The sequence below is a fragment of the Sebastes umbrosus genome, chromosome 24 (genome assembly GCF_015220745.1).
Source record: "Sebastes umbrosus isolate fSebUmb1 chromosome 24, fSebUmb1.pri, whole genome shotgun sequence".
In the NCBI taxonomy this organism is placed as follows: domain Eukaryota; kingdom Metazoa; phylum Chordata; class Actinopteri; order Perciformes; family Sebastidae; genus Sebastes; species Sebastes umbrosus.
The window spans coordinates 11482900-11499995 of NC_051292.1; the positions used below are offsets into that span (position 1 = coordinate 11482900).

Sequence of the window (17096 nt, forward strand, 5' to 3'; positions counted from 1 at the left end):
GCCCATCCATTTGTCCATACGTACTGTACTGTACGTACCTCCCAGGCTGCATCACACCTCCTTAGCCATTCCCCGGCCAGCCTGCAGCTCAGAAGGTATGAGTAGCTGTTAATGGGTGTGAGATAATGGGTGTGCACGCTGACATTGAACTTTGCGTGAACCACCGTGTGTGATGCTTTAAGTTGCAGATAATGTCTAAAATTGCAGAATAAATAGAAAGCTATTAAATAATTATGGCGGAAAAGTTGTAAAATTTTTTTTTTTTTTTTTACAATAATTAATAATTTGCATAATTTAATTTAAATTTTCATAATGTAAAATGTAAAAAAAATTAAAAAATGAAAGTTAAACACCATCCTCACGGTATAGCGCCTTCAGCTTATGAATAAGGGCGGGGTCTCTCTGTTTTCATGTGACCAATGGCGTGATTGCGACAGAGTTTCCATGGCAACCACACAACTCCCCCCCTCCCCTTCACATCCACTTAACAATCCCCCAGATGCCTAATTGTTTCCCTAATGATGCTAGGCCTAATGGGACTGTTTATGGTATTCATTTGATAGCGCTGGCCCAGTAATTAGACTGCACCTCACTTCATTAAACAGCAAGGGGAGGGATGGCGCCTGGTGGCACGTACAGTATACACGCACACGCTATATAGCGAGAGTGAATTTTAAAGCGCTGTCCCGGCAATGACAGACACACACACAATTCAGAGAGCAGCGACAGACCCAAGAGAGCGCTGTGTTCCACAGGAATGGCACTTTACATTCAGAGTGCTGCTCATTTGCCTGCAGCGTCTTTCTCAGACATTCCTTCCACAGTAATTCCTACCTGTACCCCCTTATTGTTAGCTCCATTGTGCCGTATAGTGCCGTATTGTTGCCGGCAAAGGGCTTCAATCAATATCCGCGAGGTCCTCTGAATAAGATGCTGAATTCATCGCTGGTTACATATTGTTAACACCCCTCCAGATAAGAGGTCCAGCAACATTAGCGGCCTTGAATACAAATGGAAAAAAATGGCCAACAGCTGCCTCTTAAAAGGACCAATCCCGCTGTTGAGAGTTATAAAGTAGTAACCTTGTCCATTTCACTGTATATAAATAAAGAAAAGCAGTTAATGCCTTTTTTTTCTTCTATGTATATTACCACTCATGTGAACAAGCAAAGGACGGTCATGCCATTAAATGAATCCAGACGAGGAGCTGCTACAATACACTTAGCCACATGCGTACTTAAAGGTGTTAGGATTTGGCGACATGTGGCGGTGTGGTTGCAGATTGCAACCACCCGAGTACCCCCTCAGTTCACTCCTCCCTTTCCAAGACTACGGTAACGTGCGCCGCCGAGTGCAAAACTGTGGTAACGCCGTTCGTCTCGCACGTGTCCAACAACACCCGTGCGTTAAGTTGCTCTTTCGCATTGCAAACATACTAATTTGAAGTCCAACCATGTTGTTTTTTTCCTAAACCTAACTATGGTGGTTTTGTTGCCTGAACCTAAGCAAGTGTTTTTTGTTAAATTCACAACGTTAAGCACGTGTTTACTTTGAAAAGTGACGCCGAGGGGTATGACAAAGCGTCAGTATGTGACGAGTTGGGATGAAAACGTCTTGTAATAACAATTTTTTACTATATATATTGGTGACAATGATGCTCATCTACTAAATTCAATTCCATGTTTTTATACCATATACATTATTTATTTGAATTTTAATTCCTGTTTAAGTTTTGACCGACTTGTTGCTGCATTTAAAAGGTTTACACTTGAATCATAATTCCTGTTAGATTTGTACCATGTTGCTGATTTATTATATTAATAATAAAGAACATTTCACTGAATTCATATCTATGTATTTATTTGTTACATTTTGTTTCACAAAAGTTAGGAGAGCAATGTTTAAGTCAAGCGTGATGTTTTCTTACACATAAAAGAATGATCCGAGTCACATCGCTAAGTGAGCTTATTAATCAAACACTGGTATCGGATCGGTACCCAAAGCCCAGGTATTGCTGTCGGAAACGGGACTGAAAAAAGCCGGATCGGTGCATCCCTAATGAAAACATAGTTATGAATATTATATTCCATTTCTGCCAGTAGATCCCCCGAAATGTGACACACTGTTCCTTTAAATGCAAATTCAGTTATTTGTTGTATTAGTGAGAGTGATAAGTTCATTTCATCCTGGTGCCTTTAAAACACAGATAGCTTCAAGATGTGCTTGGCCGAGCTTCAAGAAACAGTGGGAACAATTAAAGAGAGATTAATTCCACAACTGTCTAATGTACAATTTATATCTTGCAAGGTAGCATCACCATTTAAGAAACAGCAGGTTTCAAAAATACAAAAATATGCAAGCAACATTTCTCTATCCGAGATGCTGAAACATCCCCTAATTTTGTCTTTTTTTTGAGCATCTAAAATCTCAAGTTATTGCTCACCAAAACTGAGTGTGAGCCATTATCTCTGTCCATGGTGCTGAAACAAGCCTGTTTCTCACTGAAACATTCAGTGCTTTCTGCCCGTCTCTCTCCATGGTCCTGAAACCCTAGTATTTCCTCCCCACAGTGTTGAATCATTCAGTCCTCGTCTCTCTCTCTGTGATACAGTGTGACGTTGTGAATATCTGCCGGAGTAAACAAACAGTTCAATGTCCGTACCTTGAGGAAGGAGAGGTTGCGGTTCCGATCGATGCTGGTAATCTCCAAATTGCCCATGACGACCTCGCAGTTCTCGTAGAGCTTCTTCAGGGTGCGGTACTGCTGGTCCAGGTCAGACAGAGTGCTCAGCTTGTTCTCGGTACCGGGACAAACTGGAGACAAGAGACAGAAAAATGGACACTTTAAAGTCAATTTTTTTCGTATGGGGCAAGTTAGCACATTGAATGATGATGACAAATTCTAAAAGTCGATTTGATTAACTGGATTATATTCACCAGAAGAATAAAACATTACATTTCCCTTATAAATTAAAAAGAAAATACTACTAATTTTGGAGGGAAATGTCTTTATTCTTTGACTTTTGACAAATAATTCCTGACATATTTGACTTCAGGACATCTCTGACTACATACAGACACAAAATCAAACATTTTTACTGTATTAATTTAGAGATTTTCCAAAACAAAAGTCCCTAGAAGTGTATGATTCAACTTTTCCCCATGGTCTAGTGTTGAAATTAAAAAAAAATTGAAAATTTATGATATCAAATTGCAATACTTGTAGAATCGCAATACTTAAAAATCACAATACGTATCGAATCAGTAACCAAGTATCGCGATGATATCGGGAGATAGGTGTAGTCATTATTTTAAAATGCCATTGATCACATACAGTATGCTACCACACTGCTTGATACTTAAAGGTCAGCCAACCATCTAACCTAGATAAGTTAAATTACATTCTTTTTTTCCAGTAGATACATCTCTTTTATTCAAGAAAACTCGGATTCTTTGGCTGCACTTGTGAGGTTTTAGCTAAAAACACCAGACTGCAGATGCACGGTTCAACGACTGCTTGTATAGAATCAGTGAGATAATGAATGGAGAATGAGAGGAGAGGAGGGCAGAAGGAGAGACTTCCAGGCAGCATGGGGGGATTTCGGGATTAAAAATGGTGTGAATATGAGATACAAACAGAGGGAAATAAAGGGAAGGGTTGAAGGACAGAGGGAGAAAGAATGGGTCGGGAGATTACGTAAATTGCAAAAAAAAAAGAAAAAAGAGTGCAGACGTGACCCTTGACAATGAGGGAGCGGCGAGAGTGGAGACTCGTGGAGGGACAAGTGGGGTGAGAGGGGTGGATATCATTTCTCTGAGGCAGTGACCTACAGTCTGGGTCTGGCACCGGCACGCCGTTTAATCAAAGATATTCAAATTGCATTGGTTGACCTTTGCAGAGGGTTTCACTTGGAGACTTTACTCGGGCTCGCGACGTTACAAGACTTTGAAGATATTATAGTGAGGAGAAACAGCTCTATCGGTGTGTGGGAAGACAGGGGTAATTAGAAAGTAGTAGATTTTAGCCACACACACACACACAACAACCATGAAAGCGCAGAAACACCTGCGTCTCACGTCTTTGATCGCTTCCAACAGCCTCTGGCAGACATGCTTTTACCAATCCGCCGCTGACGGAACTGACAACTACAACTACCGCATGTGTATACAGAGTTCAACTTGTCATTTCAGCCATTAGGAGCTTCAGAAAACGTACTAATAACGTTGCTCTACATCAGTGGTACCCAACCTATCCTATTCCTTGAAGCACCCCATGCTTGTGTCTAAGAAAAAGCTACTAAATAAAGTGATGACGTCTTGATGGATTCACCAAGGGAATGCAGAAACACAATATGATAATATGATATGAATGTCATATAAATGTAATTTATGGTGCTGTTATATTGCTGCTTGACCGCTCCGTATTGGCAAGAATCTGACGATACGACATGTATCATGATACAGGGGTAACGATTCAATATATTGCAATACTGTAAGCAAAATTTAGCCTATCTTTAGAGCATTATTTAGCCTCCTTTCACGACAAGCTATGACATGGTTGGTACCAATGGATTCCTCAGTTATCTTTAAAACTGAGCCCACTACAACCTCCGAAAGATGGAATAGTGAAACGGCATGTCAGATTTTTAAGAAGTTAATTGAAAATTGATACAGTATCACAAAACATATCGTGATACTCGTGTGGATCGATATTTTCTCACACCCTTAGTGAGCAGGAAAGCAAACAGTTTTTGACCGCAGTGAAAATGCTGTTTTTGAAAGGCTAAACGCCAACAAATATGGATTGAAGCAGAATATTTAGTTAGATAAAAACAGGTTGTGAATTATTACATCTATCTTTTTTTCAATAAATGTTGATTTTTGGACTTTGGAGTTATTGGAAATGTTTGGATCACACGAGTCAGGAACAATATATAATGTACATACACTATATACAATGTAGCCTGATATTATCTGATACTGTGCACAAATACCAAGTTGAAACCAGTGCTGCAAATTAACTTTTATGTCCACCTGCCACTGTGGCTGGTGGATCCCAAAATCTACCAGCCACTCGATAGATTACCATTGTTTTTTTTTTGTCTGGGGAGTGAAGCAAATCTAGCAGCAACTTGCATAATTTATACGCATTTGGCTGGTGGCTGGTGCTAAATTCCAACCCTGGTTGAAACAGAATGTGGCCTACGAAGTAACAAAAAAATATATATTTTTAAATAGTTTTATATACTGACTATACAGACATGTGTAAATCTAATTTTGACAACCTCAGAGCAGACTGGCGCACCCCCTGTGATCTTTGGAACCACTGCTCCAAATGGCTTTGCAAAAGCAGGCATGAAGCCAGAAAGTTGCCGTTATGCGTCGTTGTAAAATGTTCTGAATTGCCGACAACAGAAACAGTAATAGCTCGAAAAACACACAAAAAAAAAAAATGCTAGAAAAGGACAAATATGGTATCTTTAACTCCTGATCTTCATGATCATGAGGAAAGAGGAAAGATATTAAAACAAATAGATTGGGTAAATTATTGTGTTTGTGTGCAGCGCTTATGTTAAATGCATGGCAATTGACTAATGCGGTGGCTACCACTGTAATTAGTTCCTCCTGTTTCCACCCATCAAGCACTCTTTCTGTCCCTGCCAGCCTTTTCCACCAGTCAGTCAGTCAGTGAGCCTCCCCAGCCTCAGTCCTGCTACCATCTGCTCCGTTCAGCTGGCACCGTCGCCGCGTTACCGCGGGCACGACTGGAGGTTTGTGTGCGGTAGGCACCGGAATGGAGTTCTGGCTCAATGTAATTAAACTGCTCATTAAAGTTTGTCAGCGGTTCAACTTTGAATAGGTCTCACTTTTTAAAAATCTGGATTTCAGTTTTGCCAACATCGACTGTTTTGGTCTGTTAAAAGGGAGCAAGGGAATATTATAACTCCATTGCGCTACACATGCTTAGCCTAACCCTATTGAAACTTATTCTTTGCAACAGAAATGTTACAGGAGTGAAGCAGATTTTCTTTAGTGTTATAAATAGATGTACTCTGCCAATTTACTGCATACCATAGTTGGATTCTGTTTATCTTAAGCTGTAGTGTTTACATCACATCGCTCCGTCCTTTATCGGAAAATGTCCTGGTCATTGTTGACAACTCTAGCGGTACTTCTTCCTTTATCAGCATATCCTTCAGCAGTTCCATATATCTTTCTTTATTTTACACTTTCAATGTCAAACTACTCCACTCTCAGAGCTCGCTGCTCGTCTGTACAGAGTCTGTGAGGCTCCGTCTGCTTTAAATTGACCACAAAAACATGCAAATTACAGATTCTAGTGAATGAAATGAATTTAGATACAAAGTCTGGGACATTGTGAGTTGTGTGTGTCAGTTGTTTGTTCTTGCTTCAATGTGTTTAAATGTCTTTTATACGTTTGCCCTCCATTCTTGACTGTATTGTAGTGTATTGAAAAGTACTTCTTTTTCATTTAAAGAGGACCTATTATGCTTATTTTCAGGTGCATACTTGTAAACTTGGGTTTCTACTAGAACATGTTTACCTGCTGTCATGTTTAAAAAACTCTATTTTTCTCATACCAACTGTGCTACAGCACCTCTTTTTCACCCCCTGTCTTGAAACGCTCTGTTTGAGCTCCGCCCCCCCTCCCGAAAAAGCCAAGTCTCCTCTGATTGGTCAGCTGGTCCCACTCTGTTGTGATTGGTCAACCTAGCCAAACTCTTCAGACTCCGCTCCAGCTCCGCTCTAACTAGCTTTGTTTAAGCGCGTGCCAAACTAGCCGCTAGGGCAGGCATTATGCAAAATATGTTACTTTGTGACATCACCACGTTACAGAAGAAAAGGCGGGACTTCAAGCGAGGCGTTTCAGGCAGTTCAGGAGCAGTCTTTCTACCTTTGGTGTGGACTTTAGGCTACCTTTTACACGCACAAAAAACTATACAACACACTGAAGGAGAGAGGAAAAGTACCAAATCATAATAGGTCCTCTTTAAGAAAAAAAAAAAAGAATGGTTCCAGCTTCTCGGGCGTGGATATTTGCCGGTTTGAATATCTTTTGGACTGTTGGTTGGTCAAAGAAACGGATAAGAAGATGCTAGCGCTCAGGAATTGCAATTACATCTTTTCTTGGTGGTGATTCTGTGGTAGCATCATCAGTATTTCACCTCGTGTCATGCCCTTTAATACACCTGCTGTATATTTTTAACAGGCCAAACTTCATATCCTCCCAAGTGCAAGAATATCAGAAAGAGAGGGAACAAAACGAGGGAAAAAACCAATGGACTATTGCATAGTTGAACTTGCCCCTATATTGAACAACATTGAGAGCTCATAAACTCCCATATTGCTTTATGGATCGTTGGCTCTGCAAAGATGAGCGCACTTCCTCTCCTCTGTGATCCTCCATATTGCTGTGTGGAACAGAATGGCAGTGAGGGGACCCGAGCTACGGTGATAAATGAGATTTGCTGACCACACACAGATGAGTTATTAGATGAAATGATTTAAGGGCGGCTACAAACTCGGAGGAAGTCTGCGGGGATCTAAAAATTGGTCGGATCGATAAACGTTTGTGTGTGTGTGTGTGTGTGTGCGAGGGTCTTTTTTTACCGTGTGCGGGGATGAAAGGTTAGCGGGCGTCTGTAATAATCTGTTATTGAAACCTACTCGCAGGTGTGTGCGCGACTTTATGCCGGTGTGTGGTGATAAAAGATCAGGGGGAAGAGGTGAAAAGTGAGGGGAAAACAACTCTCAAAAGCCAATATCAGCCGGCAGCACACACACACACACACACACACACACACACACACACAAAGAGAGAGAAATGGCACTCATTCAGGGTGAGTAAGCAAGGTAAGGAAAATAGAATTGAAAGAAAGAGAGGGAGAGACAGATAGAAAGATTGTATTTGTGAGAGTGGGAATGACGTCCAGGAGCATTAGCATTCATATCGACACGCTCTACTGTAAATGCTCTTTTCTCTGGGCTCATTTTGAAAGTGTCTAGATCCATCTGCTCTACCTCTTTCTCTCTCTCTTCTCCTAATTTCTTTTTTCTCTGCCCACCAGCCATCTACTCCTCTGTCTCAGCCCTCCCTCCATTCTTCTCTCTCTCTCTCTCTCATAGGCTCAGCGGTGGACAATGTAAGTATTGAGCCGTTGCCTTTTTCCCCCCACACATGACATAGGGCCATGTCCACTTGACAACCCCGGTGTGTGTGTGTGTGTGAGGAGATATCTGCCAATCAGGACAATAGGCAGAATATCTCCAGAGTTGTGTCTTTGCAGAGATAAAGACAGCCGAGGCAGCTCGGTGTCATTCGACACAGGGGGAGAGTGACATAGTGGTAGACATGTGTAGAGAAAAAAAAGATGCTACATTACAGGGCATTACAACAGAATAATGACTATCCTCTCACCAGTTTACCAAACGCCAAGCTTGATTTCTTTAAACCCAGTTGGCAATCTTTCTCTGGACCTATTCCTTTTTGTAAACTTAACCATACATATCAAAAATGACATACTACAAGAATGACAGTTCATTAAGGGGTTGTTTTATTTTGAAATTACGGTTCACTTTCTAAAGTGACGCCAATGCGGAGGTGCCTTAAACTTGCATTCTTTCTAACAGCCAGCAGGGGGCGACTCCTCTGGCTGCAAAAAGAAGCCTGATTGTATGGAAGTCTATGAGAAAATGAGCCGACTTCTCACTTGATTTATTACCTCAGTAAACGTTTTAAACATGAGTTTATGGTCTCAATCGCTAGTTTCAAGTCTTCTTCAATACAGCATGATGTTCATTTAGTAAACTATGGTCCCATTTAGAGTCAAATAGACCATAAAGCGGGGGGAGTCAATGCCTAACCTTAACTATTAGAGATAAATGCCTAACCTTAACTATTCAAGGTCAATGCCTAACCTTACTGTAACCATTAGAGGTCAATGCCTAACTTTACCTATTCAAAGTCAATGCCTAACCTTAACTATTAGAGGTCAATGCCTAACTGTACCTATTCAAGGTCAATGCCTAACCTTAACTATTAGAGGTTAATGCCTAACCTTAACTATTCAAGGTCAATGCCTAACCTTTACTATAAGAGGTTAATGCCTAACTTTACCTATTCAAAGTCAATGCCTAACCTTAACTATTAGAGGTCAATGCCTAACTTTACCTATTCAAAGTCAATGCCTAACCTTAACCATTAGAGGTCAATGCCTAACTTTACCTATTCAAAGTCAATGCCTAACCTTAACTATTAGAGGTCAATGCCTAACTGTACCTATTCAAGGTCAATGCCTAACCTTAACTATTAGAGGTTAATGCCTAACCTTAACTATTCAAAGTCAATGCCTAACCTTAACTATTAGAGGTCAATGCCTAACTGTACCTATTCAAGGTCAATGCCTAACCTTAACTATTAGAGGTCAATGCCTAACTTTACCCATTCAAAGTCAATGCCTAACCTTAACTATTAGAGGTTAATGCCTAACTGTACCTATTCAAGGTCAATGCCTAACCTTAACTATTAGAGGTTAATGCCTAACCTTAACTATTCAAGGTCAATGCCTAACCTTTACTATTAGAGGTTAATGCCTAACTTTACCTATTCAAAGTCAATGCCTAACCTTAACCATTAGAGGTCAATGCCTAACTTTACCTATTCAAAGTCAATGCCTAACCTTAACTATTAGAGGTTAATGCCTAACTGTACCTATTCAAGGTCAATGCCTAACCTTAACTATTAGAGGTTAATGCCTAACCTTAACTATTCAAAGTCAATGCCTAACCTTAACCATTAGAGGTCAATGCCTAACTTTACCTATTCAAAGTCAATGCCTAACCTTAACTATTAGAGGTCAATGCCTAACTGTACCTATTCAAGGTCAATGCCTAACCTTAACTATTAGAGGTTAATGCCTAACCTTAACTATTCAAGGTCAATGCCTAACCTTTACTATTAGAGGTTAATGCCTAACTTTACCTATTCAAAGTCAATGCCTAACCTTAACCATTAGAGGTCAATGCCTAACTTTACCTATTCAAAGTCAATGCCTAACCTTAACCATTAGAGGTCAATGTCTAACTTTACCTATTCAAAGTCAATGCCTAACCTTAACTATTAGAGGTTAATGCCTAACTGTACCTATTCAAGGTCAATGCCTAACCTTAACTATTAGAGGTTAATGCCTAACCTTAACTATTCAAAGTCAATGCCTAACCTTAACCATTAGAGGTCAATGCCTAACTTTACCTATTCAAAGTCAATGCCTAACCTTAACTATTAGAGGTTAATGCCTAACTGTACCTATTCAAGGTCAATGCCTAACCTTAACTATTAGAGGTTAATGCCTAACCTTAACTATTCAAGGTCAATGCCTAACCTTAACTATTAGAAATCAATGCCTAACCTTAACTATTAGAGGTCAATGCCTAACCTTAACTACTCAAGGTCAATGCCTAACCTTAACCATCTCGCAAGAGTTTCGCAATTTGCGTGTTACCTTCTAGCCCCGACAATTTTGACAAGGAAGAAGAATGCATGCAATAAAAAATAAGACAATATCTGTAATTGTGCTGAATTGATTTTGATTTTGAACCCTCCATCACAACTCTAACGATGTGTTTGAAGGTTAGAAAAAGATCATGGTCACAGTTAAAAGACAACAATACTGACTCTTGGAAGAAAGCACTATGCAAATGGAAGTTTCAACCGATGCTGTCATTTTTCTGGTTTTGAAATTTGTCTTATGAACTAGAATTCATCAGCGATTGCAGCAAAGAATGAGAAAGAATGACAAAGTGACAGGGAGAAAGACGAGTAGAATACAGACAAATGGTCATAGAGGCAGGGGGATGAATGCAACAGAGGGAAAGAAAGAGCGGCCAAGAGGAAAAAAAAGGAGAACAATGGCAAGAAAAGAACAAGTGAGCTCTTGGCAATATTATTGCGTAGTACAATTCTTGTGGATTTGCATGGCCTCAGCAGTCCAGCAGTGCAGATACTACACTCCAATGCCTCAATGCCTTCGCTATAAGGTCAGTTTCCTCATTCACTTTGATGACATCCATGTCTTTATAACTGAAAGATAATGAGCAATAAGGAAAAGGAAATACTTGAGTTGGCAGCCTGTAAAGGCAGTTATTCCTCTTTGGTCCCAGTCCACTTCAAATACAGATGGAGTGTGTGCATTTTTATGTCTTTGTGCATTTGTGTGTAAATGTGCTGGCTCGTGAGGCTCGTGTGTGTGTGTGTGTGTACACATGCATATGCATTGGATAGAAAAAAAAAAAACCTTCTTAGCTGCATAACCCAGTTTTGCTGCTGGCTGGCATATCCCTTCAAGTCGCCTTTTCTAGCTGAAACTGAATTTAATCTCCCTAAATTGAATTACAACTTAATCCTGTCTCACACCATTCTTCCTGGAACAGAGTTTAGTAACAATGAGGGAGCATCCTTGCGTTTTTTTAAGAAAGCTGCAGTGCTAAAATGCAGGACGGGTACGAGCAGAGAGAGAGAAGAAGTGTGTGGGCATGTACAGTACGCACGGTGGTTTTGGCTGTGCAGCCAATTTCTGATCCATCCCTGAAGTGAGAGACGAAGGCAGACAGTTACCTCCCCGCTTCTTCTCGCTGACATATTGAGCTGTGCTTGTTCTCATTTCTCACTTCATCTCGTCTCCTTCACATTTGCTGCCTCTTCTTAGGCTTTTTTTATTCTCTCTGCGTCTGCTCTCTTATCATGTTTCTGTCCTCCCGTTGCAAACCGTCTCATTTTTCCATCATTCTTCTTGTCTTGTCTTGTCTTGTCTCAACTTTTGACCCTTTTTTTCCATTTGCAGTAATTCAATCCGTACATGCATTGTTTTTCCTGTGAATCCCCCGTGTCTATAGGTAGGCAATCTCAATCTGGTGCAGGAATGGCGGATTCACTACCAATAAAAAATACTATATAGGCAGATAATTCCTGAAATTAAAAACATGAATGGCTATTGCACAAAAAAATGCAGACAATCAATATTATCAAAAAAACAGGGTTTGATTTCATGAAAATCTTGAAATCATGAAATTCATCAACAAATTCAATTTTGTCTGTTTTTAATACATTCTATCTTGAAAGTAAAATTGGATCCAGTTTTTTTTTAATGTAATAATTTGCTTGATGAGCATTTTTTCAAGCCGTTAAACGCAAATACATTTGAAGATTTTGTACTTTACAACGCTTTGGAGTTATTGGAAATGTTTGGACCACATGAGGAAGACAATCCTACGCACAATGGCGCACACGGGATTGCAGTGAAAAATGTTGTTCTGACTCCGCCTGTGCTTTTAGAAATAGGGTTACAATATTGTAACGTTTGTTTTTGAAAGGCTTAATGCCAACAAATATGAATTGAAGCAGAATGTTTCCTTAGATATAAAACATATTGTGAATTTTGTAAATGATTACATCTACACAATGGCGCCTTAATGCAAGGGCCGGCAATGAAAATGTTGTTTTTGAAAGGCTAAACGCCAACAAATATGGATTGAAGCAGAATATTTCCAAGCACATACATACAAGGAATTTGACTCTGGTTTTATGTATCTCTCAATGTACTTACACAGAATACAAATAACTACATATCTGCTAATGTACAAGTTAGGGCTGCACAATGTTGGAAAAAATTGACGATGTAATATTTTACTGTGATATGAAAAAATACAGGAATACTCACCCTAAGTTTTGTAGACTACATTTTAAAGTTATGACATCAATTTGGTGCACTTTGAGAGCAAAATTAAAAAGCTAAATTTATGAAGAACTTGTTGGTGGCTGGCTGTTAGTTTAGGAAGCGCTTGATTTGATATGCAGCAGAGTTTTCTATAAGTGGAGCACTCAATTTTAAATGTCAGTATTGTAAGCGATCATGTTCATTTAATTGTGGGAAGCCAAAATTGTGGGAAGCCAAAATCGTGATCACGATTAATATTTGCTTAATTGTGCAGCTCTACCTAATAACATTTTAATAACCTCCAAAACAATCAAGTGTTCCTGACTTCTTCTGTCTTTCATTCCTGTTAGAAAATAAAGACCATCAGCTACTAGAAGTCGTGGAAAAGAGTACATACGTTTTAACAACGAAGATGGCTGTAACCTTTGGGTTTTGAGCCATAATGGCTGACTGAGTGGGTGGTGTGGTAACTGCAGGGGTCAGCAACACCACATGAACATGACATAAATAAAACAGAAGAGGTTCAAAGCCCTGCTGCGAGGTCACAGCTCTATTCACTGGATAGTGGTGTATTCCCAGTATAGAAACATCACAGACACACTGTCTTATCTGCCTCTAGCTCAGTTAGTCACAATCTGAGCCTATGTGCTACTTAGACTGCAAGAAAAAGTGTCCACCCGATAAACGCTGTGTATGATGCGAAAGTTTAGAGCTATCAATTTGAGCAGAACAAGGAGTAAACATCCAAACGCAGCTCATCCTGGATCTCACAAACACTTTTCTAAGTGTTATTTCCTGAGTCTGCAGTGACGTATTATCTCCTAAATCTCGCTGTGGTTTTACAAGGATGTTTGTTAACAAGTGTATGTGATGGTGTTTCAGCAAGAATGAGATCCTATGAGATGTGGGAAGTGGTGCAAGTTTTTTGTGAGTGGAGTTGTGAATTTTTGTGTGGGTTTGAAAGTGGCAATGTAATGGCACAAATCTCCACTTAGCTATTTCTGGGACAAAATAGAAGCCACGGTCAAACAGCATACATTCAGAGTGCAGGGTAAGGACAAAACCTAAGAGTGTGATTCTTTACATTTTGAAGGAGAATGCAGCTCAATGTTTAAGAAATGTATTCAGCTTTATTCCAACTGCTTCAGGACTGAAGTTAGGATCAATAAAGTTCAATACAAACAACTTTCCTGGGGGAGAAACCCAACAGCTGCATTTTTAAACTCCTGTTCATTCCTGAAGATGAAAATGTGAACTCAGAAAATCCAATTTTGGTGCTCTCTAAGTCACCTTTGCTATCATTTCAAATTCATTTTTAAAGCTTAAAACTGTGTATAATCACCTTAAAAATAAGAAATAGCTGTGTTTTCATTGTCTTAGAATGAGCCGGTTATATCTACATAGGGAGCTGGTCCTCTTCACGGAGTCCACCATGTTTCTACAGTGGCCAAGAAAGGACAAACCAAACACCGGCTATAGAGAGGGACGTTCACATTTTTGCATCAGATATCTTAGTTCTCGTTTAAGCTTGGGAGAAGATTCAGTTGGTTGCAATCTGCAACCTCACCGCTAGATTCTGCCAGATCTTACACACTGCACCTTTAACTGGTGTAAGCTGTGTTTTCGTGTGAGGGATTATCAAATAGTATTTTTGCTTGGAAGGCCCATCCCTACTAGAGCCAGTTGGAGCAGAGCAAGTGCGTAGAGTGTGTATGTGTACGTGGGAAGTGAGTGGTGAAGCAAGAGAGAGAGGGCGGCGGCGACGGAAGCGAGTAAGGTTATCGAAAGTTAACAGAGTTTGGTTTGTCTGTTCTGGGCTACTTTAGAAACATGGCGGTGCAACCTTGAGGACTCCATGAAGAGGACCCTCTCCCTATGTAGATATGAAGGGCTCAATCTAAGCTAACGAAAAACATTCTTATTTTCAGGTGGTTATACACTAAAGAAAACATACTTATTAATATTATATTCCATTTTGTTCAAATAGATCCCCCTAATTGTTACACACCGGTCCTTTAATGCAATCACTCAGCAAAATACTGTACGCAGAAGATGCACTTAAAACACATACAAACACACAGAATCTTCCTAAGACATACAGCATATGGTTGAAAAACTCCTCCACTGTGAGCTGCAATTCCATCCAAGAGAAGCCACTATCCATCCCTTCATCACAAACCACTCACACACACACACACAGGTCCTGCACCTCGGCCGACACACTCCCACACGGCTGGCTTCAAACGGCCCGGGTAGCCTGGACCACATCAGCGGTGGACTGTTATTACCGGGCTTACCAGCCTTCATTTCACTCATCACTACTACCACCACCACCATCATCATCATCATCATCATCATCATCATCCTCCTCCTCATCCCCTCTGCTGCTCAGAAGTCACACACCGTCCTGAGGTGGGGCTGACGAGGCAGCCATGGAGCTTATAGGCTCAGCTCTAACATGGGCTTACTGTACAATATATGAAATTAACTTTCACAATTTAAAAAAGAAAAAATACTCTTATAAAAATGACTGATAGTACAAATTAAACTTACTTCTTTAGAGGCTCACAGGTTGCCCTTGGTTAATAGAATGGTAATACTTTTAAAAGCTAGATAATAATGAATCTCAAATTTATGATATTTCCAGGCTTTTTAGCTCATTTTAATACATTGGTGGTATATATAGAACTCTTAAAACACTATTGGGAAATGCTGAAGTACCTGCGACTCGGCCCTCCTCTCCACATCCTTATCTCTGATGAGACAGTACAAACTTTTTTCTTCCCTTGCATTAGTAATGAGTTAAACTAGGCACCTGGAGTTCTTTTGTGGAAGGTTTTAGTGCTTGAAATCCTTTCTGTTTGTGTCTTTGTTTAGTGAAGGCCGAGAAGAAAACACATCCCTCAAAACAAGAAGTGTCTTTGAAAGGAGCTTATTCAATTAGCAAAAACACAAAGTCCGCCTGCCACCGCCTGCCTCTTCTGGAAACACTTCTGTTCCGTCCCGTTCCACCAATCAGAGGAGCCCAAAAAAATGCCCACAAATTGCTCGCTGGTGCTCATTTAAACCCTTTTGCTAAGAGTGCACGGTAACAGTTGAAGATGAACATACATAAAAGCCGTATTTCTATTAAAGTGGACATATGGTGCCTTCAAATGGGGTCGTGTTTACCGCGTTCACGAGAAGAGTCCATATGAACGCCCCCCTCATGTGATATTCACCACCTCGTGAAGTTTACAAATTTGTTGATGTCAGAAATGGCGGAGGTCATGGAAATAATTTTTTGGCGAATAATAAGTTAATATATCGTAATTTCAGTCTCGTTTTTTTGCCGTAATTTTATATGTCTGAGGAAAACGTTGATATTCCCGACGGCCTCATCTTTTCCCTCTGTCATTATGCCCTTTGCATTTACTGCATTATGTAACCCGCTTGCTAGCTAAATTGTTAGCCTATGTGGCTTCTAGACGCCGACGGTAATGTTAAATATTGAATATCATGTACACGACTTCCCAATGTTGTAAATAAGAGGTCACGAGTTTCATTTGAAGGCACCAGTAGTCACCGTGACGTCACCCGTTGGTTTGTGGACTGTCGTTTTGAAGCCTCGAGTTCGGCCATCTTGTTTTTTTGCAACCAGGAGTGACACGAGTGGGTGGAGCCAAGTACAACTGAACGCTGAATAAGACATTTTAGGCGACCAAATTATTTCAATTAACTTTCTGACTTTTGGCCATCGCCTTCTTGGTTTTTGGCCGTCGCAATTTTGTTTTTTTGGCTATTGCCGTCTTGTTACAATTAACTTTCATGAACTGAAAACACACTGTGAAAGCTTAAAAGTTCTAAGACGAATACACGAACAACTCCAAGACCGAACGATGCCGTGGTAGCGACCTGTCAATCACAAGGTAGCCACGCCCTAAAGCATCCACCGCTTTATGGTCTATTTGACTCTAAATGGGACCATAATTTACTAAATGAACATCATGCTGTATTGAAGAAGACTTGAAACTAGCGATTGAGACCATAAACTCATGTTTACAATGTTTACTGAGGTAATAAATCAATTGAGAAGTAGACTCATTTTCTCATAGACTTCTATACAATCAGACTTCTTTTTTGCAACCAGAGGAGTCGCCCCCTGCTGGCTGTTAAAAAGAATGCAGGTTTAAGGCACTTCAGCATCGGCTTCACTTTTCAGAACCAGAACATTAAATTAGTAAAACATACAATGAAGCTTGGTAGGAGGAACCCGACATGTACTACAGAGTCCATTCAGACAGAAACATGGCTTATTATGGCGTCCCCATTTCCGCGCGAGTTTAACTTCAAATTGTCCCCGACAGCTCTGAGCGGCTGATC

General features: G+C 40.2%; 1 protein-coding gene across 6 annotated transcripts in view; it reads right to left on the reverse strand.

Annotated features, from left to right (window-relative positions):
- Positions 1-17096, reverse strand: part of LOC119483764 (receptor tyrosine-protein kinase erbB-4-like) — a 296368-nt gene that overhangs the window by 143525 nt on the left and 135747 nt on the right. For all 6 annotated transcript variants that reach the window (XM_037762210.1, XM_037762209.1, XM_037762206.1 and 3 more), the window contains exon 2: positions 2663-2814. In XM_037762210.1, coding sequence (XP_037618138.1) covers positions 2663-2814 — 152 coding nt within the window. The remainder of the gene's footprint in view (positions 1-2662; positions 2815-17096) is intronic.